Here is a 23,930-nt window from a genome sequence, read left to right on the forward strand (position 1 = left end):
AGTCGATTGTCCGTCCTGATCCACGATTCGAAGCGTGATATCAGTGACGTTTCGCGCGATGATCGGGAAGTAAATGACCGACGTCGGAGCGTTTGACAGTTTATATCCCGGAGGAACGTTCGGAGAAAACTCGTGTATCGTGTGAACCGGTTCGTTGTTATTGTATGCACCCGCGATGATATTATACTCCACCCGAATGATGTTCACATTCATGATATTCATGAATCCATCGGACGTGTGCCATTTGTTTTAGTCGTAACACGTGCGACGACGAGAATCCCAGGAGCGAACCGATGTTCGGTTTCGCGAAGTTGATTCAATGCTCACACCTGATCTCGCTTCTCATGGTATTCTTGTTGGCGCGAATGATCAGAGACCGCGTGCCCCTCTCGCCCTCGTCACTCTCGTCATAGTCGATGTCTAGAGACGGCGAGTTCCTTGTTTTGCGAGTAGGCGATGTCGTACTCGCGGCACGCCGCGTCCAACGGGTTGATGCCTCGATCGCCGCGCACCAATCGCTTCGCGAGATGGGTGCCGGGTCCGCAAAATTGATACCCGGGAATATGTAGTTCGAAGGGAAGCGCGTTTATCGCCGTATCGAGTAATCCCGCGCCACTGAGCATTCGCTACAGTTCTTGATAAAAGGTGCTGGACTGTCTATGAGCGTTCGTTGCCGGACGATTGTAATGCTCCAGACACACGCGACAACGTTGCACCTCGGGATCTGCTCTCAGATGATCGGGTAGTCTGTTCCACAGTAGCGCCACGTATTTGTCGAAATCGCGCACGAGAATGATCTTCGGAATAAGTCGCAATTGTTCGGCGGATAGATTGAGAATATCACGTTTGTCCATCAATAGGAGTAGTGATACTAGGCCGGTTCTAACCCAGGAGCTCCGAGCGGGGTGCGGGTGTGCGGGGTAACTTGGGGACGCGGGGGTAAAGGAGAGGGGGTAACTGGTAGGCACGGGGAAGGGGGAATGCTTTGTCGATGATCCTTTGGAATGTACTTTTGAGGGGGAAGAGGGGAGGGGATCTTTTTTTGTCTAGGAAGAGCTGCTAGAAAAGATATTTTTTGTAGAAATTGACGTAGGAAAAAAAAGGGAAAAAAAGCGCCGATATTCCGGCTGCTATGTACCTAAACAAATTGCTATTTGGAAGATTTATAATGATGTCTCGATATAGAAAAAATATCATTGACGATTGTACGTGTCGCAGCATAGTAAGAGAAGCGCCAATGATCCGGCTGCTATAAACAAATGTACATGTTGCGACGAGATAATTTCGAACAATCTCGAAAAATCCGTTATTTAATGAAAATAATGTACCTAAATAAATTGCGATTCGGCAGATTTATAATGATGTCTCGACTTAGAAAAAATAGCATTGACGACTGTATGTGTCACAGCATGATAAGAAAAGTGCCGATACTTCGGCTGCAATAAGTACATGTCACAACGTGTTAGTTTCGAACAATCTCAAAAAATCCGTTATTTAATGAAAATAATGTATCTAAACAAATTCGAAAGATTTATAATGTCCCAATTTAGAAAAAATAGCATTGACAATTGTACGTGTCACATGGTAAGAGAAACGCCAATAATTCGGCTGCTAAACAAATGTACATGTTGTAACGAGTTAATTTCGAACAATCTCGAAAAATTCATTATTCAATAAAAATAAGTCGGTAAATGGACACTTCTTCTCTCTTAATTTTTTCCTAATAATAAATATTGAAACATGCTCGTTCCTGTTTGGTCAAGTCCAAGTTTTCACGTAAGAGCCAAATAAATTTTAACAGTGACACGGAACGGAAACTATAAAACTGAATACGATTTTTTATCGATGTTACACCGATAAATAATATTCCATCATAATTACCAAGTTTCTTTTTATGTTGAAAAGAACCATTTCCGGATATCGATTGATATTATTTCAACTGTTACTTTCATACTGTCTTTAAAAAAAAATCAAATCTTTTCTATCGAATCTTCTTATCGGAGAAAAATTGGAGGTAAAAAAAAACAGAAAAACTTGGGCTGTTACAAAAAATCAAAATTGTGACTCAGAAAACCTATGACCATGCTTCGAGTTCGACAATGAAATTATAGACGATATATATAGTAGATCCTTGGGCACACGGAATCACAGTAGATCTCGGAAGTCTCGAAACGAATATCGATCGCGATACTGTGTGAAATATAAACGAATATCGATCGCGATACTGTGTGAAAAAATAATTGACGGTGCGAATGTGATTGAATGTGATAAATATGGACATGGAAGACATCGCGAATATAATGGACGTGTGGGGAGATGAAGAAGAAGAAATTAAGAATGTTGGAAATATTGACATTGATATTGAAGATGAAGATGATGAGCACGCGTTATCTGATGACAGTGATTGCATAAGTGATCAGAGTGAGGAGCTAACGGATTATGCAGAGAAAATTGTTACGCGTTCGGAACTCCTTGTACTGAATAGTAATAGAAAACATTGCACAATACAATTTTATTATTCGACGGGTGGTGCTCTAATTGTATGTGCCGAATGCATAGTTCATCTGACGGACACTGACATTGGAATAATGTATACCGTTAGGAAGCATGAGATAAATATTTTTGATGCGTTAAACGGTCGATTTTGCTCCAATTGCAGTCAGTCCGTATATATAACAATGTCATGTAACATGTGCCCAATTTGCACCGCGTAAAAAAGACGATATTGTGGACAAATCACGTGCAAGTATAAGTGCTTCGTGGGACGTAGTATAAAAAATGGAACATCTTGAGCGAGTGGAACGCGAGCTGCTAGAACAATGCAGTCAGGTCGCTACTTTGATGGAGTGTTTCGCGTGGCTGCAACAATGCGACGAGTGCATCGAACAACACGAAGAACATAGTCGTGTTAAGCGTCCTCGACTCACCGTTGCAAATAGACAATCTGTGGTGGCGAGGATCGCACGACTCGCGGGTGCAAAGGTACAATTAGAAAGACGTTTCGTGCACGTTGGTGGCGAGCACCAGTAGAGATAATGGATCTCTCGTTTGGCGCGAGATTGATACGGCGTTTGAAAGCCGTATATTGACTGGTGCGGTGATCAACGTGAACTATATCGAGCCGCGACGATTTTTGGAAGATACCGGTCGTGTAGTGCTCGAACAAGTGCGAGACATTATAGAAAGACACGATAATGTAAAAGCGAACACCGCGTTCAACGGCGAGTTTGTGATGGGCGATAAACGCGCCAATAAAAGTATATACACTAAAAATAGTGAACTCTTTCGAGTGTCAAATGTGGATGAGTGATATGAGCAGCACGTCATCGAACCTACGTTGGCATCGCTCGAAGAATTTCAAGAACGCGACAGTGGATGGGCGCTATCACGTATATTAAATTTAACAATTAATGTTAATAAATATAATCCCATGCACGCGGGGTGTTACATCGAGTTACCGCGGGAAATTATGTTAAAGAGAGTGGTAATTAACGTGCAGTCAACGGACAATGCGTGTTTCGCATGGTCAGTGGTCGCGGCCTTGCATCCGGTCGAAAGACATATAAATCGGGAATCATCGTATCCACATTATACGACGGTATTAAATCTCCAAGACATTACGTTTCCGATGACGTGTAATCAAATTAAAAAGTTCGAACATCTCAATGAAATCTCTATCAACGTCTACGGTATCAAGGAAAAAGAGATTCTCCCAATATATCTGACAATAAAGAAGATGGAGAAACATGCAAATTTGTTGTACATGCAGGATCCGCGCGACGATAATGGCCACTTCGCGTACATCAAAAACTTATCCCGTCTTGTGAGCTCGCAACTGAGTAAAAAAGAACACAAGAAATACTTTTGTGATCGGTACGTATGCACATTTTTTAACAAAATATGTAAAATATGTAAAATATTTTATAATTGTTAATTTAAATGCTAAAAATACTAAAAAAATCATGTTTTTCGTTTGCAGATGTTTACATTATTTTAATTCATCCGAGAAATTGGAATCGCATACGATGGATTGCGAACGGATGAACGATTGCGCCATCCGACTGCCGAATGAGGACAACAAGTGGCTCGACTTCAAGAACTACTGCAACAAAGAACGACTTCCATTCATCGTCTACACAGATCTTGAGTGCATACTGCGAAGGATGGAGCCGGAAAGAGAAAACACGTCATACACATATCAACAGCAGCACAAGGTATTTAGCGTAGGATATTATGTGCGATGCTCGTACGACGATGCGTTATCGGCGTATCAATTTCGTCGTGGCGAAGACTGCGTTGCATGGTTCGTTCGGCAACTCGAAAATTTGGCGCATCAAATAAAAATTTTGTTATCCGCGAATGTCCTTATGGAAACATTATCGAGAGATCAGTGGGAGATATACCGTAGCGCGACGCGTTGTCACATTTGTGAGAAATCATTTGCGTCGGACGACACGCGGGTACGTGATCATTGTCATCTTACCGGTCGTTACCGCGGACCCGCACATTCGAATTGCAATCTAAACTATAAAAAATCATATTGTATTCCTGTAGTCTTTCACAATTTATCCGGTTACGACGCGCACTTTTGTTATCACAAAAATAGCTACGGCGTACAAAGACAAAATTGACGTGCTGCCGATAACAAAGGAAAAATACATTTCATTCACTAAACATGTCAAAGATAGATCAGATTCGCAAAATTGTGTACAATTACGGTTCATCGATTCGTACAAATTTTTGAGTACCAGTCTCGATAAATTGACATCTTTTTTAAGTAGAGAGAAATTGAAAATTTTACATTCCGAATTTTCCACGTTATCGAACGAGGATTTTGATTTGTTGATGCGTAAAGGTGTCTTTCCTTATGAATACGTGGATCGCGCGGACAAGCTGCAGGACACGCGCCTACCATCGCGCGAATCATTTTATAGCTCGTTGACCAGTAACACAGTGTCGGAGAATGATTACGCGCACGCCGTGAACATCTGGCAGCGGTTCTCTATTGAAACCTTAGGCGAATATAGCGATCTATATTTGAAGACTGATGTCTTGTTATTGGCCGACGTTTTTGAAAATTTCCGTGAAAGTTGTATCAAAAGTTCAGTCTCGATCCCGTTCATTACTACACATTGCCAGGTTTCACGTGGGACGCCATGCTGAAACATACGCGTGTAAAATTTGAGTTGCTCATCGACATCGATATGGTTATGTTTATATCGAGCGCGGTATACGCGGCGGCCTCAGTCAATGTTCCAACAGATACACATAGGCCAATAACAAGTACATGCGTTCGTACGACCCGTCGAAACCGTCGTCGTATTTGATGTACTACGACGTAAACAATTTATACGGATGGATGATGTGTCAACCGCTGCCCTATGCCAAATTTCGATGGGTTGAAGACATCGCGAACTTTGACGCGAGCGCGATCGCTCCGGATTCGCCTACAGGTTATATTCTCGAGGTCGATCTCGAGTATCCGCATCATCTGCACGATCGACACACTGACTTACCTTTCTGTCCGACGCACGATAAACCACCCGGCACGCGGCAGAATAAACTTCTCGCGACGCTATGTGACAAAAAGCGATATGTCATCCACTATCGTAACCTGCAGCAATGTACGCGCCACGGTCTTCGTATCGCAAAGATACATCACGTACTACAATTCGCTCAATCCACCTGGTTCCGCGATTACATCGAACTTAATACACAGCTTAGAATGTGCGCGAAAAACGATTTCGAAAAAAATTTATACAAATTAATGAACAATGCGGTATTCGGTAAAACGATGGAAAAATGTCCGGAATCACGTGGATGTAAAATTGATAATGAAATAAGACGGTACGGACGATACGGTGCGGAGGCAATGATCGCGAAACCAAATTTCCACAGCCGCAGCGTCTTTGAAAAATTTAATCGCCGTCGAACTGCGTAAACTCGAGGTAAAATTCAACAAGCCGATTTATGTGGGTATGTGTATACTCGATATATCAAAAATCTGCTTGTACGAATTTCACCACGAATATATGTTACCGTTGTATCGCGACAAATGTAAAATCATGTACACCGACACAGACAGTCTTGTATCACATTGAGTGCGATGATGTGTACGAGACGATGAAACGCGATATCGCTAGATTCGATACGAGCGATTATCCGACGGACAACGCATATGGTATGTCTCTCGTGAATAAAAAAGTATCCGGCCTAATGAAGGACGAAAATAACGGTGCGATTATGACGGAATTTGTCGAACTCAGAGCGAAAATATATGCGATGAGAGTGGATGATAAAAAGGACACCAAAAAGACGAAAGGTGTAAAGAATAACGTCGTAGCGCGAACAATAACGTTCGATGATTATACACGGTGTTTGAATGAAGAGATCGAAATGACTCGTCGCCAGTCATGTATAAGATTCAAGTTACACCAAGTATATACGGTATCCGAGTCAAAAATTGCTCTGAGTCCATACGATGACAAACGATACATCATACCGGATTCGACGGAAACGTTACCATGGGGACATTGGCGAATACCTTTGTAATATACATGTATTTTTTTTATATAGTTTTATACATATATATGTACATATGCACATATTTCTTATAGTTTATATATACGTATGTACATATGTACGTATGTACATATGTACAGTATGTAATGTACGTACGTATATATGTATGTATGCATATACATATGTACGTATGTACGTATGTATATACATACTTGTAGTTTATGCACATATGTACGTATGCATATACATATGTATGTATTTTTTATAGTTTATATGTACTTATAGTTTATATGTACATATGTACGTATTTCCCGTAATTTTATACATTTTACATATTATCTTAAGTTCATCGTAGTTAATCCATCTGTATAGTTTCTTTCTCACGAAAATGTAATGGAAGAAAAAATAAGACTTATTGTATATATTTTTATATAAATATTTTTTTTTGTTTTTACAATAAAATGAATGAATTTAAAATTTTTTATATAAATATTTTTATATTTGTTTATATTTGTTTACAATAAATGAATTAAGTCACATTATTTTTGTGTATCCAAGAATTATGTGACCCAATCCTAGCCACTTAATATAAACCTTATCTCCTTTCCTACGCAGTATTTTCTCCACGAGATATACGTCCGGATGAGTCGCGCGATGCAACTCATGCTCGTAGAACGCTCCAGCAACGAATTCTCCACGATAGTCTTCGAGTAGATAGGTTACGGGATTAATACACTGCACTTTAATGATCTTAAACACCTCGGTGGTCCAATTTGACGTGTAACCTTTTTCGAAAACTGTCTTGTACTTGCTCACGCGTACCGATTCGCCTACTTTGAATTTTGCTGGACCTGCGATCTTTATCGCGCTGTACACCGTGCCCAAGAGTTTTTTTTAGCGATCGCGGAAGTTACGTCAATAGGTCGCATGCCAATAGTACGATGTTTGCGCGCGTTGTAATCTAACACGAGACGCGGCAGCGTCGTCCGTAGTAGTTCTGCAAAAACTATTACGGATACGAGTATCTCGAACCAAGTCTTACCCTCACGTCTTTTCTACGTTACAGTCCATTCGTAATCATCGATTATTCTCGACAAAACGAATTAGTCAAAAGCGCAACCGTGGATGTGAGATTGGAATTTGAGACTAAGGAAAACGTACCGATGAATACCACCGCGTCTGAATACCACTGTCTCATTATACACGATCGCGTGGTTCAGTACAACCTGTTGACCAATGTTGTACGCAAGATCACCTAAGAGCATCGCTGGTATATGAGAGATAATAAAATCTATACATCGAAATCGATCGCAGTCTTCTTCTCGACAGTCTGTGCCAACGTTCGTAGACCTGGAAGGTTTCCTCGTTGAAGAACAGTTTGTCGTAAAAGAGTTTGCTGCTCTCAAAGAACGGATCGTTCTCTCTCATTACATTTTCGCAAATCCTATACCGTGGCATTTCCTGGCAAGTGCCGACAAATCTCGCGCACGCTAGGTAATACGTCATCATCATAGACTGCGATGGAACGACGGAACGATTCCGTACAGCGAAGCTAAGAGTTTGATTACGAAAGCTGTGCATGGTACGAAAGAAGATAACGACGACGACGACAATGATGATGCTGTCATATATATCAAGGGACACGAAAAACGAAAATAATTGCGGAATTTGCTTCTGGACGATGAGCGAGAGTGCAAATACATCGAAACTCTGGATGCGGATTACGAAGACGTAGATTCTTTAAATAATCTAGATGCTGATAATTCTATACGATGTGGATATCATTATACCAATTGCGCGTTACAAAATGTATTTAAATTGTTTAATTAGTGAGCAGATAATCTTAAATAAACATATATAACATATATTTTCTTTTATTCCTTTTCCCCGCTATTACATTGATGATTACTTAATATTCCAACGATCCTATACATTTTTTTCAATGTAACGTTCGATCGACTCATCGATGACAAAGAAATTGCGTTATGATTGAAGCGTGAAACTTTTTATTCACATTTTTCTTTTTTTCTCTTTACATATTTTTTATAGCTGATTATGTTTTTTTCTTGAAATAAAAATTTTATAATTAATTGATAATGACGCAATCTTTTTTTCTTTCAGTTTATAATCACTATAACAGTAAACTCGTTCTCGATGTGCTATCTGCAATTGTATGATTCTTTGTTTTTTTCTTGGCCACTATAACACGCCTATTCAACGAAATACTATCATAATAGAGTATTGTCATTCAGTGAGGTCATTGGATTTTTTTGTCTACTCCATCTTTCAAAAGAGAGGAAGGGGAGATTAACGCTCTGCCGTGTCAAAATTTACGCGGGTGCGATCAGTCCTCCGTCATTTGTTTGTACAAACGAACTATACGCAATGTACTCCGCCAAAGGAAGCAGTGCACTGTACGATAGTGAAATGAAGAAGGAACGTAACGCGTAAGTTCGACATTTTCTTTTTTTCTTTTTGCAACATTACGCAATATTATGTACTTAATTTCTGTTACACAGCATTTCGATGGAGCCTCGTGCGGTGCGTTTGATGAGCAGACGTTACCTGACGGTTACGGGCTTCAAGTTTCTGGAAATTGGAATCAACGTTGGTCCGAGCTACGTGGAGATCGCCTTAGGAGATCATCGAGGACAACAGCTGATACTGTCTCTCAAAACATGGAAAGGACTCCATGAGCAGCAATGGAATATCTACAAATTGCTACGAAACAATTACAAAGACAATTTTATAAGCGTCGGACCGTTAACAATCCGAGTTTGTATGATGAACAACATTACACTCGTATGTCTTGAATCTTCAAACGTACGCATTATGATGGTCGAATCGATGCTACGCCGTATGTTTAATCTCGCCGAATGTATTGATATAACATTCAATCAACTAGACAAACTCGTTGATACAATCGATGAAAAGTATACGCGATTCTCCAACATTGCGTCTATAACAAATCCCAAGGAGATACCATACGCGATATGATACGCGATAGCGATATCTTCGATAGGCATCAACTCGTCGATTGCGAATTGTTAGCTTCAGTTTTTAGTATGTATGAAAAAAAGACGTAAAAGATGTAACAAAAATATGAATAAAAACGTTTTCACGTTTAAAAATATGATTTCAATCAAAACAAATTTCCCTATTTCCCATCTTAAAATAAAATAATATTTCAGTTATAATAAGATATTATTTATTGGTATAATCAATAAAAAACATCAATAAAAAAAGGATAATATCTTTTTTTCTTATTGAATTCATTTCGTTTTCTATAGTTCACTTTTTGTAGTTTCCCATTTTCCACGTCGCCATCAAAATTTATTGTTTCCTACGTGAGAACTTGATCAAATAGAAATGAACACATTCAGTATTTATTACTAAAAAACAAGAAAAAAATTAAGGAAAAGTGTCCATTTACCGACTAATACATTATTTTCATTGAATAACGGATTTTTCGAGATTGTTCGAAATGAACATGTTGCGACACGTATATTTATTGCAGCCGGAATAACGTCTTTTTTTCCCTTTTTTTCCTACGTCAATTTCTACAAAAAATATCTTTTTTAGCAGCTCTTCCTAGACAAAAAAAAGACTCCCTCCCCCCTTCCCCTTCAAAAGTACGTTCCAAAGGATCATCGACAAAGCATTCCCCCTTTCCTGTGCCAGTTACTCCCTCTCCTTTACCCTCGCGTCCCCGAGTTACCTCGCACACCCGCATCCCGCTCGGAGCTCCTGGGTTAGAACCGGCCTAGTATCACTACTAATAGGGGAAACATATCGATGTGCGCGATCGAATCGGTATCGAGTATAAGTAGAGCGATTATCGGTCGCATCTCCTCGAAGCGAGCGCACGCGCGTGAATGCGATTCATTCGACGGTCGCCGGCTATAGGAGTGTCCAATCTCGACCGGGTAAGGTTCGACGAATCTCGGGTGACACGGTCGGGAAAACGCGCAGACACGGTCTCCTCTACTACAAAACACGATACGTTGCATCATTTGCGGCCCCTCCAATTGCGGTAAAACGAACGTGTTGATAAGCATGCTCAAAAGCATGCTCAAAACGCACGGCGTGCGTTTTGAGAATGTGTCTATTCGAAATCTCTGCAACAACCGAAGTATCGATACCTGGAGTTGCTCAAGTCGATAGACAGCTGTCGCGCGTTCTCGAACAATAGCGACGTCGTACCACCGAGCGAGGCGCTTCCCGATTCAATATTCATGTTCGACGATATGGCCTGTGACAAGCAGAACGCGATCAGGGAATATTTCACTATGAGTCGAACATCAATTGTTTCTATCTCTGTCAGACGTACGCTAAAATTCCGAAACACCTGATACGCGACAACGCGAATCTCTTGATTCTGTTTAAGAATGACACTAATCTAAAGCACGTTTACAACGAGCACGTGAACACGGATATGTCGTACGAGGATTTTTGCGCCTTGTGTCGCGCATGTTGGAAACGCAAGTACAGTTTCGTAGTCATCGATAAAAACAGCACGTTAAGGAACGGTAAATACAGATGAGGATTTAACGATTTCGCCGTGGTGTAAAACGATCAGTTGTGCGACGAGGATGAACATCGACGCTGCAGCGAGTATGGTCGATGCTACGGCGAGTATGGACGTCGCTCGACGGGAAAAAACGGCGCGAGAGATCGCGAAGACTCAGGACTCTATACGTAAAAAGCATAGAGCATTAAAGACCGGTGAGATAGAGGAGGAGATTGCGCTGGAGAAGCGACTCAAAACGATCGTTCAGCCATTGAATCGCCGAGAAACACCGCATGAGACGAGTCAACCGATGGAATCGATCCGATCGCATTCGGTGCTAAGAGGAAACGCGAGACCGACGACGAGCCGCCGCAGTAATCTGAAATCTGAAAAAGGTGGCCAAAAATGCAAAAAATGAAATTCATAATTATGAGTTTTGTACCATAAAATTTTGTAAAGAAGGCATTACTGCATGCTGTTCCAAAGGGAAAATGGGATTTGTTTTATACTTGTGGTGCTACGTTAGTTCAAAGTCACTGCTCTCGGAACGCTGTGAATCTCGCTTAGCGCGTCCGAAATATTCAATGTTCTTCAAGTGCATGTAATTTTTTATTGGAGTGTCTTTTCTCAATTCTGTTTGATGGAGGATGTCAACGAAAGTATGTAGAATATTTGCATATACTACATTTTCGTTAATGTATATTCAGCGTGTATTAAAAATCATGTCAAAGACCTGCCTGCACAAGTGTTCTTTTTATAAAAATTTTTACCGTAAATTATCGAAAAAGTTATCACGCCGCGAGGAGCTGCGAAGTTATTACATTGAACATATAGGTTAAGATGTTTTCTGATGAAATTTTGAAGAAAATTCTGCCCGTCTCTGCCTCTGTCATTGTGAGACCATTTCGAATGCAGCGGCACCGAGCCAGCTATACGGTTAGGCTCGACGTACAGACATGCAGAGAGGTCGGGAACTATCTGTTCTTGAAAGATGAACAGAATATACATCTGCTTTTTATTAATAACATAATTTTAATGTATATACCAGGTGTTTTATTTTAATGTATCGTTGAATTTTCATAAATTTTTACAATTAATCATTTGCGTAACACTCCGCAAAAATATTAATTTGAGAAATAATTTTTCTTATTTTGCAATTAAATAATGCTAATTCTAAGAAAAAATCTAATCTAAAAAATCATATTTAATATTACATTACATTTGTATTTTAGGATCGCATATTGATAAAGTGGTCTGTACTCGACGGGAAATTTTTGAAATTATACGAAATGATTGGCATTCGAGCTTGGACATACAATGTCAATCAGTGGAATAATATTTTGCTGCAAAAATGAAATGTTGTTTTAGAATTAATTTGAAAGATCTAAAAAATGTTAAGGAACTGTTGTCCAAATTACAATTGAGATAGAAACTATCTCAAAGAACAATAGAACGTTTCTTTGAGGAAGTCAGTGTATAGGCACTTTTAAATCATATATATGAAAGAATTTTACATGTTCAAAAGGATACCATAAAAATATTATCTTCGGAAATTCTTAAAAATGCCAAGTTGATTTTAAAATGGGGGTGCGATGGTACTTCAGGGCAAAGCGAGTACAAACAAAAGTTTACCGATGAGATTAGCACAGATGCTAATATGTTTATTACTTCATTTGTTCCATTGCAACTGGTTCTCTGGACGATAAATTTCGAAAAAAATGAAAAGTGGCTTTCTTCTTCCATAATTATTAACGTGAATATTATAATAAGTATAACTTCGAAGGAGAACGTGTTTGTTATTATTGTTTGTGTATTGTCTATTATATTGTCTATTGTATTGTCTATTGTCTCGAATCGTTCGACTTATGTTTTTCGACACACAGGAATTCAATGTTATCAAAAACTAACGATCACGAACTGTATGTCTTGTTCCGAACAATGCGAAAAGAAATATGTCATTTTTAATTCAAATTATCAAAAAAATTAAAAGTAAGATTTAAAATTCCTCATAATAATTTGATTATGTATTCCACAGAATACTTGTATAATTAATGAAAAACCTGTGGATTCGAGTACGCCTAAAAGTAGGCCTATGAGTAGAGCAAAATCGAAATTCGTGGAATCAAAGAAACGCGGTCGACCATCTATGGAGTTCGAGGAAGCAAGTGATCGAATTAAGAGAAGAAAAGCTACTGATTTACGTAATTCACGAAGCATATCGGAGTTATTGTTGATTATTGAAATGAGCCTTCGTTCTTCTGGAGCCTCTATTGCTGCCAGTATCATCAAAGAAATTACATCAACGACACCAACGCGAGCTGATAAATACAGAACAGCTAAAATTATCCACAATTCCCGCTATTATTGAAATGTCTGATGATGCTGCTCTTTCCGATGTCGTTGAAGGAAAATTATCAAAAAATCAGTACTTACTTATTAGAAATTCAATGAAAAAACACAACGCTCTTATATATCCCACTTACGGGATTTTAAAAGCCAAAGTTCGATATTACCCAAGAGATGTTCAGGTAACTGAGACTCATGCGGAAGTCAGTGTACAGGCACTTTTAAATCATACATAGACAAAGAATTTTACATGTTCAAAAGGATACCATAAAAATATTATTTCCGAAAATTCTTAAAAATGTCAAGTTGATTTTAAAATGGGAGTGCGATGATACTTCAGGGCAAAGCGAGTACAAACAAAAGTTTATCGATGATATTAGCACGGACGCTAATATGTTTATTACTTCACTTGTTCTATTGCAACTGGTTCTCATGGACGATAAATTTCGAAAAGAAATAGTATGGAAAAATTCGCAACCTTCGTCACTTCGTTTTTGTAGACCTATAAGGCTACAATTTTTACATGAGAATGTAGAGTCTACTTTAGTAGACTACTTTAAATGAGAAGAAATATATTGAAGATCAAATTGCGTTTCTTCTTTTAAAATTATTTGGGACGGAAAAGAAGTAATAATACATTACGAAATGATTGGTAGTAAGGTGTGTAACGCGATAACATCTATTAAATCATCGCTGCTACTTATGCGGAGCAACGTCAAAACAATTTAATAATCTTGATTTAGTAAAACGTAAAAAAATTGATATTTAATTTGAGTTACGGATTATCAACGTTACACGCATGGATTCGTTTTTTTGAGTATTTGCTGCACCTTGGATATAAACTTGATAATAAAAAATGGCAAGCGCGATCAACGGAAGACAAAAATGCAATCGAAATTCGGAAAAAAGCAATTCAGAAGGGGTTTAAGACACAGCTAGGTCTTCTTGTTGATCATCCAAAATGACTATGGCAATTCCATAGATGACAATACGGCTCGTCGTTTTTTTGAACAGTCATCGGTGTCTGTTGCAATCCTAGAATTGGATGAAGATTTCATTAAGCGATTTCATATTATCTTGCAGGTCATATTAAGTGGATACAATGTAAACGTTGAAAAATTTCAAAAATATTGTCTTGATACTGCGGAAATATGCGTAGAAAAATTTCCTTGGTATTACATGTTCACGACAGTTCATAAAGTTCTAATACATGGAGCTTAAATAATACGATCAGCCGTACAATAATACAATCTGCCAATCGGTCTATTATCCGAAGATGCCCAGGAAGCCAAAAATAAGGATATAAAAAAATACCCTGAAGATTTTTCCAGGAAAAATTCACGCAAAAACACAATGGAAGATGTGTTTCACTGATATTTTCAGATCCACTTATTTCCAGTATGAGACAAATGACCCCCAAAAAAGGTAAAAAGTTATCTTCGGAGGCCTTAGAACTTTTAATTTTCCCTGATGAATCTGAAAATTCCTTAAAAACTTCTAATAAGTATGATTCTGACTTTGATTTTGAAAATAATAGTGGGAAATGCAACGACAGTGATTGCGATTGATGTTTTAAAATCTAGCTGTTCTTTTAATTATGTGTTCTAATTCATCACGTTTTAATTATATATTCTAATTATATATTTCAATTATATGTTCTATGTTTTAATTTAACAACACAACTTTTTTTTTCAACTATATATCTTTTTATGTTACGACTTTCACATTTTGACATATTAATGACTTTTAAATTTTGACATATTGTACTGAAGATGGTCCTGAGACCAAAACGGTCTACATTTGTTTTATCGTATTTTATTTTAGTTAATACACTACGTAATCACACATATCTAATGTTGGCTCTTATTTGGCATTTACTCTGTCCTACTATTTCTTCTATGTTTTAATTATATGTTCTAATGTTGCATAATAACTGTCATAATAACCGAGATCGATCACGTTTACGGGCTGTTACTTCGACGAAGGCGGCTCGATGCCCGGCGACAAGCGATTCGATGTGGCCGCCGACGATAGCGTGATTGTAACGCGATCCGGGCTTATACGAGTTGATCTTCAAGAGACTCCCCGACGACGTCGTATACACGGAGAATGACAAGCAAACATACAAGAGCATACTGTTGACTACGAACGCCCATCGGCGTGGTCACAACGCGCTTATCCGTTCTAAGGAACAAAGATTTCAAGTACAAGCACATCATTGCATCGCTTTTGCTCGATAGAGACGGAAATTGGCGCTGGTAAGGCGAGAAAAAGAAGGATCGATTCTCTATTCGCTATATGGATGAGAGACAAAAGAATCGAATACGTTCACTGGGACGATCCCAACGAGCTAGTCGATCATCTTCGATTGCTCGACGCCTCTCGACGAGCGGGCAACGACGCTCACGACGAGATTCTGTCGATAATCGAGGAGCTTCGCGAGATCAACGCGATCGAGTAAAACGCGGCGCGCGCTCGCGGCGACCGGTATTCTCGTTATGTTGGTGAATAAGTTCGGAAGACCGTTGGAGTCGTTCGGCGAAGGCGACAGAGTACGCTCGCGACCGTCGATCGAGTCCCTACGTCGTTACGTGCGTAACAACGCGCTCTGTCTGAGTGATGATTACTACAACGCGAGAGACAAAACCATACAGCGTTTAGCTGCACCGAGAACCGATAACGACACCGAGGAAGAGCTACGTGGATAGCGCGTTTCGAGACGCGGAGACAAGGATCTTCGAGACGAGAAGCTATGTGAACGAACTCTCGGCGAGCACCCGAGCGTTACTGTCGGAGACGAACGAGAAGACGGCCAAGTCAATCAGCGAATTGGAGGAATCTATGGCGCGTGTAGTCAGATTGTTTCTATTCTAAACGATACGCAGATCGCCGAGATTACGAACAGATTATTGCGTGTGGTAGATTCGTCATCCGCGAAGACTTGATATCCATGAACAAATTCGGGAAGTGTCTGGAAAGACAACGCGACGTCGACGATCGTTCGATGATCGAGTCTCTACGAGCGTACATGCATCGCAACGCGTTTTGCCTGAATCCGGACGACTGACTACGACGTCAACAAACGCAAGATACGGCATCTGGACGCGCCGATCGACGATACCGACGCGACGACCAAGGGTTACGTCGACGACACGCTTCACATAAGGAGCGAGGAAAACTCTAACAAACTCTAACGAGCTACGAAACCAGCTGGAAGATATGAACAAGCGGATTCGGAATATTTTCATACAGTATTACGACATAAAAACCGAAATGGACGTTCTGCGACACTTTGAAAAGAAGAGGGAGGTCTCGCTCGTCGATCACGACAAACGAATAGAGGAGACGAGAGACGCGATGGAACGAGCGCTCGAGAAGCGGGAATTGCGAGAGAGAGATTTGAATGAGATCCAAAGGATCATCGAGACGCTCGGCAATGCTCAGGAGAAACGAACGCGGAACCTAGAAGAATCATTGCGAAATCTAGAGGAATCCCTGCGAAACGAGCTCGACGCGTCGTCGACGAGTGGCGAGAGGATCTCGACGTGGAGAATCTTGCGCGTAGCATGATAGATTTGACGAGAATCGCGAGAGAACTGATGGACAAAGCGGTAACGAAAGAGACGCTGGACAAAACGCTGGCCTCGTTGAACGTGAATAAAATGGTGACTAGGAAAACGATAGACGAATTACTAGTCGCGCTAAAAACGGATATCCCGAATACCATGAAACACGCGATTAACGTTTGGAACGAGGAACAAGAGCGAACGCGCGAAGCGATAAACACGAATAAAACTAGCACGAATCGCGCCTCCGCATAAATCAACGATGAGCGTCGAGAAGAGAAGACTCGTCACACACCCGCGCGAAAAAAACGCTTCCCGTCGTCACGTCGTGGTGCGCGGTTACGACGACCTGTGGCAGGTCGATGTCGTCGAGATGCATCCATACGCATGACAAAACGAAGGTTACAATTACGTGATGACGATTATCGACATTGAGCAAGAGCGGTGCCGCTGAAGAGCAAGAGCGGAAGCAAAGTAGCCGCGGCATTGTCCAAGATATTTTGCGACGACGCTCGACATTCGCGAAATCTACAAATGGATAAGGGTAGGAGTTCAACGCCTCCATAAAAACGGTTATGGATAGATACGATATACGTCACTACTCGACGTATTCGGTGATGAAGGCGGCGGTGGTGGAACGAGTTAATCGCACGCTCAACAATGACATGTGAAGGCTCAACGAATTGTACAGATGGCTCGACGCTCTACCGCGTTTAATCTCGCAATATAACAACCGCGTGCATCGAATGATCGGAATGTGACGTAACTTCCGCCGTTGCCAAGAGACTCCTCTCCACAGTATACAGTCATTTGAAGATCGTAGCCCCCGCGAGGTTCAAGGTGAACGATCCAGTACGCGTCAGCAAGTTCAAAACGATTTTCGAGAAGGGATATACGCCTAACTGGATGACCGAGATTTTTCAAATCGCCAAGGTGCAACGCACGAATTCCGTGACGTATCTGTTGAAAGACTATCGCGGAGAGCTAGTGACCGGAGGATTCTATAAACACGAGTTACTGCGAGTTTCCAATATCTATCTTGTAGAGAAGATGCTACGTAGAAAGGACGATACGGTTTTTGTCAAATGGTTAGGAATGGACAATACACATAACTCTTAGATACATAAAACGGCTGTATTTTAATGAATAAAGAATACAAAGATATCTTACATGAAACGATTACTCATTCTACATTGGTAAAAGTATTTATACTACATTGGTATCTGATAACAGTATCTTATAATGACCCCACGGTAATGTATCGATGGAATCGGGTATTACGTTATCGCTTGTCGTCGTAAGGACTCAAGGCTAGCTTTAGTTCGGGCACGGTGTAAACCTCGTGCAGTATCGAGCGTACGCACGTCTGACGTCTCGAGTGCTGCGATTTGTTCAAGCAACGCGCAAAATCCTTGAACGTTATCGTTTTTGCGACGATACTCCTCTTAACGCTCTTTATTTTCTTCGTATCGCTCTTTCCCAGAACTCTCAAAACGTACATCTTTGCCCTGAGCCCTATGAACTCCGTCATGATCGCTCCGTTGTTCTCATCCTTCATCAAACCGAGAACCTTCTTGTTCGCGCGCGGTATATCGTACGCGTTGTCGGGGTAATCACTAGTGTCGAATCTCGCGATATCTCACTTCATATTTTTGTAAACGTTCTGGCATTTCAGAAAATATATCAAGCTATCGGTGTCCGTATACATGATTTTGCATTTAGAGCGATAAAACGGAATCATATAATCGTAATGAAAGTCGTACAAACGCGTCTTGGACATCTCTAGAATGCACATACCGACGTAAATCGGTTTGTTAAATTTAACTTCGAGTTTGTGCAACATGACGGCCATTCGAATCGAAATCGTCGAAGAGCTGCTGTGGAAGTTCATGATCAGCGCCTCCGCCTCGTATCTTCCGTCCCAACGCGTCACGAGCCTCACATCTATGTAATCGCGTACCTTCTCCATAATCTTGCCGAAAACCGCGTTGTTCATCAGCTTATACAGATTCTTCTCGAACTCGTTGCTCGCGCGAGTTCTCCGTTTCGTATTGAGCTCGATGTATGCGCGCACAGCCAAGGAGACTGCGCAAACTGCAACGCGCGATAGACTTTCGTCACGCGTAAACCGTGTCGCACGCACTGCTGAAGATTGCGATAGTGCATCATAATGCGACTTGTCGTAGAGCGTGGCAAGTAGCTTTTCGTTTCGCTTTCTCGACGGTTTCTCGCGCGTCGGACAAAACGGAAGATCCGCGTAGCCATCGTGAAGATATCGCGGAGATCGAAGAATATAACTGATATCGAAGTCAAGTGGCACAAACATAACGTCGAGACTCTCCACATCCTCGATCCATCGAAATTTCGCGTACGGTAAAGGCTCGCACATGGCCCAGCCGTAGAGATTGTTCACATCGTAGTACATGAAATACGACGACGGTCGTACGACGATTCGTATTGGTTGTTAGCACATTATTTTTTTCGAGCATTGATTCAAACCGCCGCGTATACCGTGCTCTACGAACAACACCATCGATTTCGATAAGCAGATCGAATCGAACGTTCGTGTATTTCGACATAACGTCTCACGTGTATTTCGGTAACATGAGATAATGCGCTGAATTCAAACCGTAACTTTCCATATAGGTGTCCCGAAAATTTTCAAAAACGTCCGCCAAGAGAAGCACATCCGTTTTCAAGTATAGATCGCTGTACTCGCTGAGAGTCCTCACGCGAAAACGCTCCCATATCCTTCGTGTGTGCTCGTAATCGCTAACGCTCATAGTTTCGCCAGTTAAAGAATTGTGAAAGACTTCGATCGGCAGTAAATCGGTCTCTAATAGTTTATCAACGCTGTCGACGTACTCGTACGGAAATATGCACGTGGAGCAACGCTCCGCGACGAGACCGGAGAATTCGAATCGCGCGATCCTCAATTTTTCCCGATTTAGATATGAAACTAATTTCTCTAGACTGATATTGAGAAACTTAAACGAAACATAGCTTAACGCAATTTTTCCATTTTCCGTACACCGAATCGTTGACGGTTTTCGAAAACGCGATGTAATTCTTCTTAGTCAGCGGTAACAAGTTGAATCTATCCTCGAAAGCGTTCGCTACATCCCCGATAATAAAATGCGCGTCGTAACCGGATAAATTGTGAAAGAATACGAGAATAACGAACGCATTCTATATAGTTCGATAGTTTAAATTGCAGCTCGCATGCGCGGGTCCTCTGTAATGTCTGGTAAGATGACAATCGCGCACGTGAATGTTGTGTGGCCCAAAGATCCTTCCGCACACGTGACAATTTGTCGCCGTTTGAAAAAGCGCTCCGCTCGTCCGGCGTGAGCTCCGACATCGATACGCTCGCGCAGAGAATCTTCCTCACGCGACACGCGAGAGCGCGCAGCTCGTCGACGAACCACGAGACGCAGTCATCGCCGTGACGGGATCTATACGCGGATACGATTCCGTTGTGCGTGCTACGCAAATAATATCCCACGCTGAACGCCTTGTGATGTTGATAGGTGAATCTATTGTCGAGATTCCCCGCGAATCGTCGATCTCTCTTTTTTAAAACGCACTCCAGATCGGTGTACACGACGTAGTCTCTCCTTTCTATCGTGATTGCGGAAGGAGAGCCACTTGTCATCCTCGCTCGGAGGAATAACGGCGCAGTCGTTTGCTCTTCCGCACTCGACGCGCGACCAATTTTTCATTCGAGTAAAAGTAATGCAGACATCTGAAAAAAAAAGATTTATGATTAATATAAAATTTACCTTGCGACAAGCATAATCTCTCTATTACACTTACTGATCGCGTATGTACTTTTTCTCCTTATGTCTGTTTATTTGGGATACCAACAGTCGAGACAAGTGCTTTATCTATATGAAATGACTGATGTTATCGCCGCGCTACTCGTTCGATAGATAGAGCAAATTCACGTGCGTAGACTTCTTATTCCCCGTGAACAACAAGGGAACGAACATGATATCGTTCCTCTCCCTTTTCTCTCGAATGGCAAATACGTTGATAGACAAATCGTTAAGACGCTCGAATCTAGCGATTTTTCGTAGCGTCATAGAAAAGTTGATATCGTCGAAATTCAACACCATCAAATAATGAGGATATGACGAAAGTCTCTCCGAGTGTAGATCGACAGGATATAGAGCGGCCATTATCGCTCACGCGAAGCACGCGTTGTCATTTGAACATACGTTGATCATGGCTGTCTTATTCCTTATCTCCAGAGGAAGTGACATCCAACATCCAGCGTATAGGATTACACTTGTTCACATTGATCATCAAATTTAATAACCGAAGTAACGCCCAACCGCTGTCGCGTTCCTGAAATTCCTCCAGCGACGTCAAAATAACATCCATAATGTCTCTGTCATACCATTTTCATAGATCGGACATACCGAATAGCTGAAGATTCCTCGTGCGAATATTCTTAAGCGCTCTTATTATTCGCGACAAACTCCCCATGAAACACGGTGTTGACCTTCAAATATGCATATCGCGCACTCACTCGAGCACCGTGTCTCTCGCGTCTTCGAGAAACCATCGGGTACTCGATGTTTACCATCGCACCCGTTTGTACGCGATTCGCGAAGACCGTCTCGATATCCACCCACTCAAATCCTTTCGAACCGTCGTATCCTGCACCCGAGTAACCGAACGACTCAAAGCGAGTCTCGCACCCTCCAACTGCGCTATTCGAGAGATCAGAGAATTTATCGTTTCGGTAACTATAGGGTCGACTATCTCACATCTGTCTCTCAAAACCTCGAGACACTTGATGCACTTCCGTTCCCAAACGCGATAGGCACACACCCCTTCAACTCCCGCCGCGCGCTCGAGAAAATCGTGACTCTTTTCCATATCGTGATCCCCACACAGTATTACACGGACCGTCCGTAGGAACGACGAATTTGACGTCTCGAATTTCTTTCTCTCTCGTTATTCTCTCGTAAATCACCGCTCTGTCGCTCAGAGCGAGCAACGTTTCGATCCACAGTTTCTCTCGTGGGCTCTCTGTACCGATCTCTCGTCACAGGTGATACGTGGCCACGTTCTAGCGAATGTCCTCTCTCATCGCGATCCACTCCTTGTCGTTACTAACCGCGATAGTCTCGTGACACTCTAAACTATCGTCATTATCGGTAACCGACTTGCAACAATCGTCACCACTGATATCGAAATCGCGATATGTTATGATATGATCGAACGCGCATAGAAGCGGATCATCGCTCTCGCTCGAAGACGAAAATTCGTTAAGCGCGAATTTTTTCATATATCACATTCTTAACAATGAAAAAATGCCTCTCGCGACTAGATATATATTCTGAGGCAGCGTCGAAGACGGCCAAACTGTGGCATCCTCCCGACGAAAAGACGGCGTCCTTTTGTCTCGAGACACGCAAAGCCTCGTAGAAGACGCCTAACTGCGACATCCTAAAAAACAGGACGCGCGGCATCCTTTCATCTCAGGACGCGCAAAGCCTCATAGAGACGCACGCCTTTCTGTCGCCAGACTCCGTACGAAAAACAGGATGCGCTAGGCTCCGTAGAAGACGCCTAGACACAGGACGTGCGTCTAACCGCAGCATCCTAAAAACCAGGATGCGCGACATCTTTTCGCCGGACCCTGCGGGCGACGCCGAAAAACCATGCGGCATCCTCTCGCCGGACCCCGCGGGCGATGCCGAAAAGCAACATCGGGGAAAAAAATCACTCCGACCATCAGGCTCACGACCGCTAGGAGGGAAACCATCCCTACCGAGGAGAAAAAAATTACTCCGACAACCGCCAGAGGGATCCACCCCCTCCCCTTCACCCCCCTTTCCACCCCCGGGGTTATGGTGCCCCCCTTGTTTGCCTACTTTAACTATCGATTAAATGTAAATAGAAATTAATTGATGCAGTCATTGCTGAGATATGAAAATGTAGACCGAGTTCATCCCGAGTAAAGAGAGCTATAGGCGTCTCGCCATCATTACTCGGATTTCATTGAACTTGGCGTTGAGACATCACCCGTGACTCTTAAACAAATTATATCTTAATGACTCTCAAAAATTACAATAAAAATGCAAATTAGAGAGCAAATGAGAATCAAACGCAATTGTTGGTAAATTATGCGTGGTAATTTATTAAAAAATAATTTATATATTTAATTCCGTGATAAAAAATTCTTAATATAAAATTGAATATAAAAGCAGTTCGAACGTTTCGGCTCTATATTGATCCATCTTCAGAATAAAAAAAACTTGAATAAAAAGTAGGGATATTAACTAATTGAAATATAACCGTGGCAATTGATCTTATGTGTTCATGTAACAATCAGCTGTAGACTTGGATAATAATAGATGCTCATAATGATTTTCGGGCCAATAGCGTTAGCATAAGGCCAATCAACAGATTGATGTTTTATTTGCCCAACTGCGATTTGATTCCTGAAATGTTTGACAAAAGTTTGGATATGTGTCTGTGTGGTGAGTTGTCAATCGTTGTTCTTTTGAATCTCATTTTTCATTTTTTACACGTTATGACCAAAATTATGGTCACACATAAGTAATCTATTGATTACACAGGATGAACGACATGGGCGTGGCGAAGCTCTCATTCCTTTGAGGTGCTCGATTTACGCGAGACTTCTTGTCTCTCATGTTTGTGCGTGTGTATGCGTGCACACGCACGTAAGATCTAATTTCAAAATCAACAATTATAGAAACGATTCAACATTTCACTAAAACCGATGCTTGTTAGCATATCCCCCACAATAGCCGATGATATATCCCACTTGTATATTCCACTCAAATCTTATGCTTAGCATGATATCAAGCATCTGCAACACACTGTTAATTGTACTGTTCTGTCTGTAATGTGATATCTCTAACGATGAAGTTGAGTTCCATGGGGATTCTTTCTCTTTCAAGCTTTTGTAAAATTTTCCTACGATGGCTATGTTATCAGAAAAAGAA

The 23,930-nt window shown here is 41.3% G+C and overlaps 3 protein-coding genes across 9 annotated transcripts in view; all 3 read left to right on the forward strand.

Moving 5' to 3' along the window:
• The window catches only part of LOC105429627 (Inwardly rectifying potassium channel 2), a 241,099-nt gene that overhangs the window by 64,030 nt on the left and 153,139 nt on the right, over positions 1-23,930 (forward strand). The window contains exon 1 of one of the 6 annotated variants that reach the window (XM_089076432.1): positions 13,718-14,803. The exons of the other annotated variants lie outside the window; for them this stretch is intronic. Within the exon in view, the coding sequence (XP_088932558.1) occupies positions 14,739-14,803 (65 nt within the window). The 5' untranslated portion in view covers positions 13,718-14,738. Of the gene's footprint in view, positions 1-13,717; positions 14,804-23,930 lie in introns of those variants that run through there. 6 annotated transcript variants of the gene reach the window in all.
• LOC148936809 (uncharacterized) lies at positions 1,036-8,631 on the forward strand. 2 transcript variants are annotated; one of them, XM_089076435.1, is made up of 3 exons: positions 1,036-3,873; positions 3,980-4,214; positions 7,589-8,631. In XM_089076435.1, the coding sequence occupies exons 1-3, from the start codon at positions 3,431-3,433 to the stop codon at positions 7,664-7,666; spliced, it is 756 nt and encodes a 251-aa protein (XP_088932561.1). In that variant the 5' UTR covers positions 1,036-3,430; the 3' UTR covers positions 7,667-8,631. The 2 variants fall into 2 exon arrangements, with proteins under 2 accessions (XP_088932561.1, XP_088932560.1); XM_089076434.1 differs by lacking the exon at positions 7,589-8,631 and having other exon boundaries at positions 1,062-3,873; positions 3,980-4,632.
• LOC148936810 (uncharacterized) lies at positions 5,968-7,582 on the forward strand. The gene has a single exon (XM_089076438.1). It carries the CDS (start codon positions 5,971-5,973, stop codon positions 6,550-6,552), a length of 582 nt encoding a protein of 193 aa, XP_088932564.1. The 5' UTR covers positions 5,968-5,970; the 3' UTR covers positions 6,553-7,582.

This window comes from Pogonomyrmex barbatus, unplaced genomic scaffold (assembly GCF_055798465.1).
Source record: "Pogonomyrmex barbatus isolate J1 unplaced genomic scaffold, ASM5579846v1 scaffold2, whole genome shotgun sequence".
Classification (NCBI taxonomy): Eukaryota; Metazoa; Arthropoda; class Insecta; order Hymenoptera; family Formicidae; genus Pogonomyrmex; species Pogonomyrmex barbatus.

Excerpts from the sequence above, each read along its gene's own strand:
- LOC148936809 (XM_089076434.1), top strand. The coding sequence starts at position 3,431 with ATGCACGCGGGGTGTTACATCGAGTTACCGCGGGAAATTATGTTAAAG. Across the intron at positions 3,874-3,979 it reads AAGAAATACTTTTGTGATCG|ATGTTTACATTATTTTAATT; the intron begins GTACGTATGCAC and ends TTTCGTTTGCAG.
- LOC148936810 (XM_089076438.1), top strand. The coding sequence starts at position 5,971 with ATGTGGGTATGTGTATACTCGATATATCAAAAATCTGCTTGTACGAAT.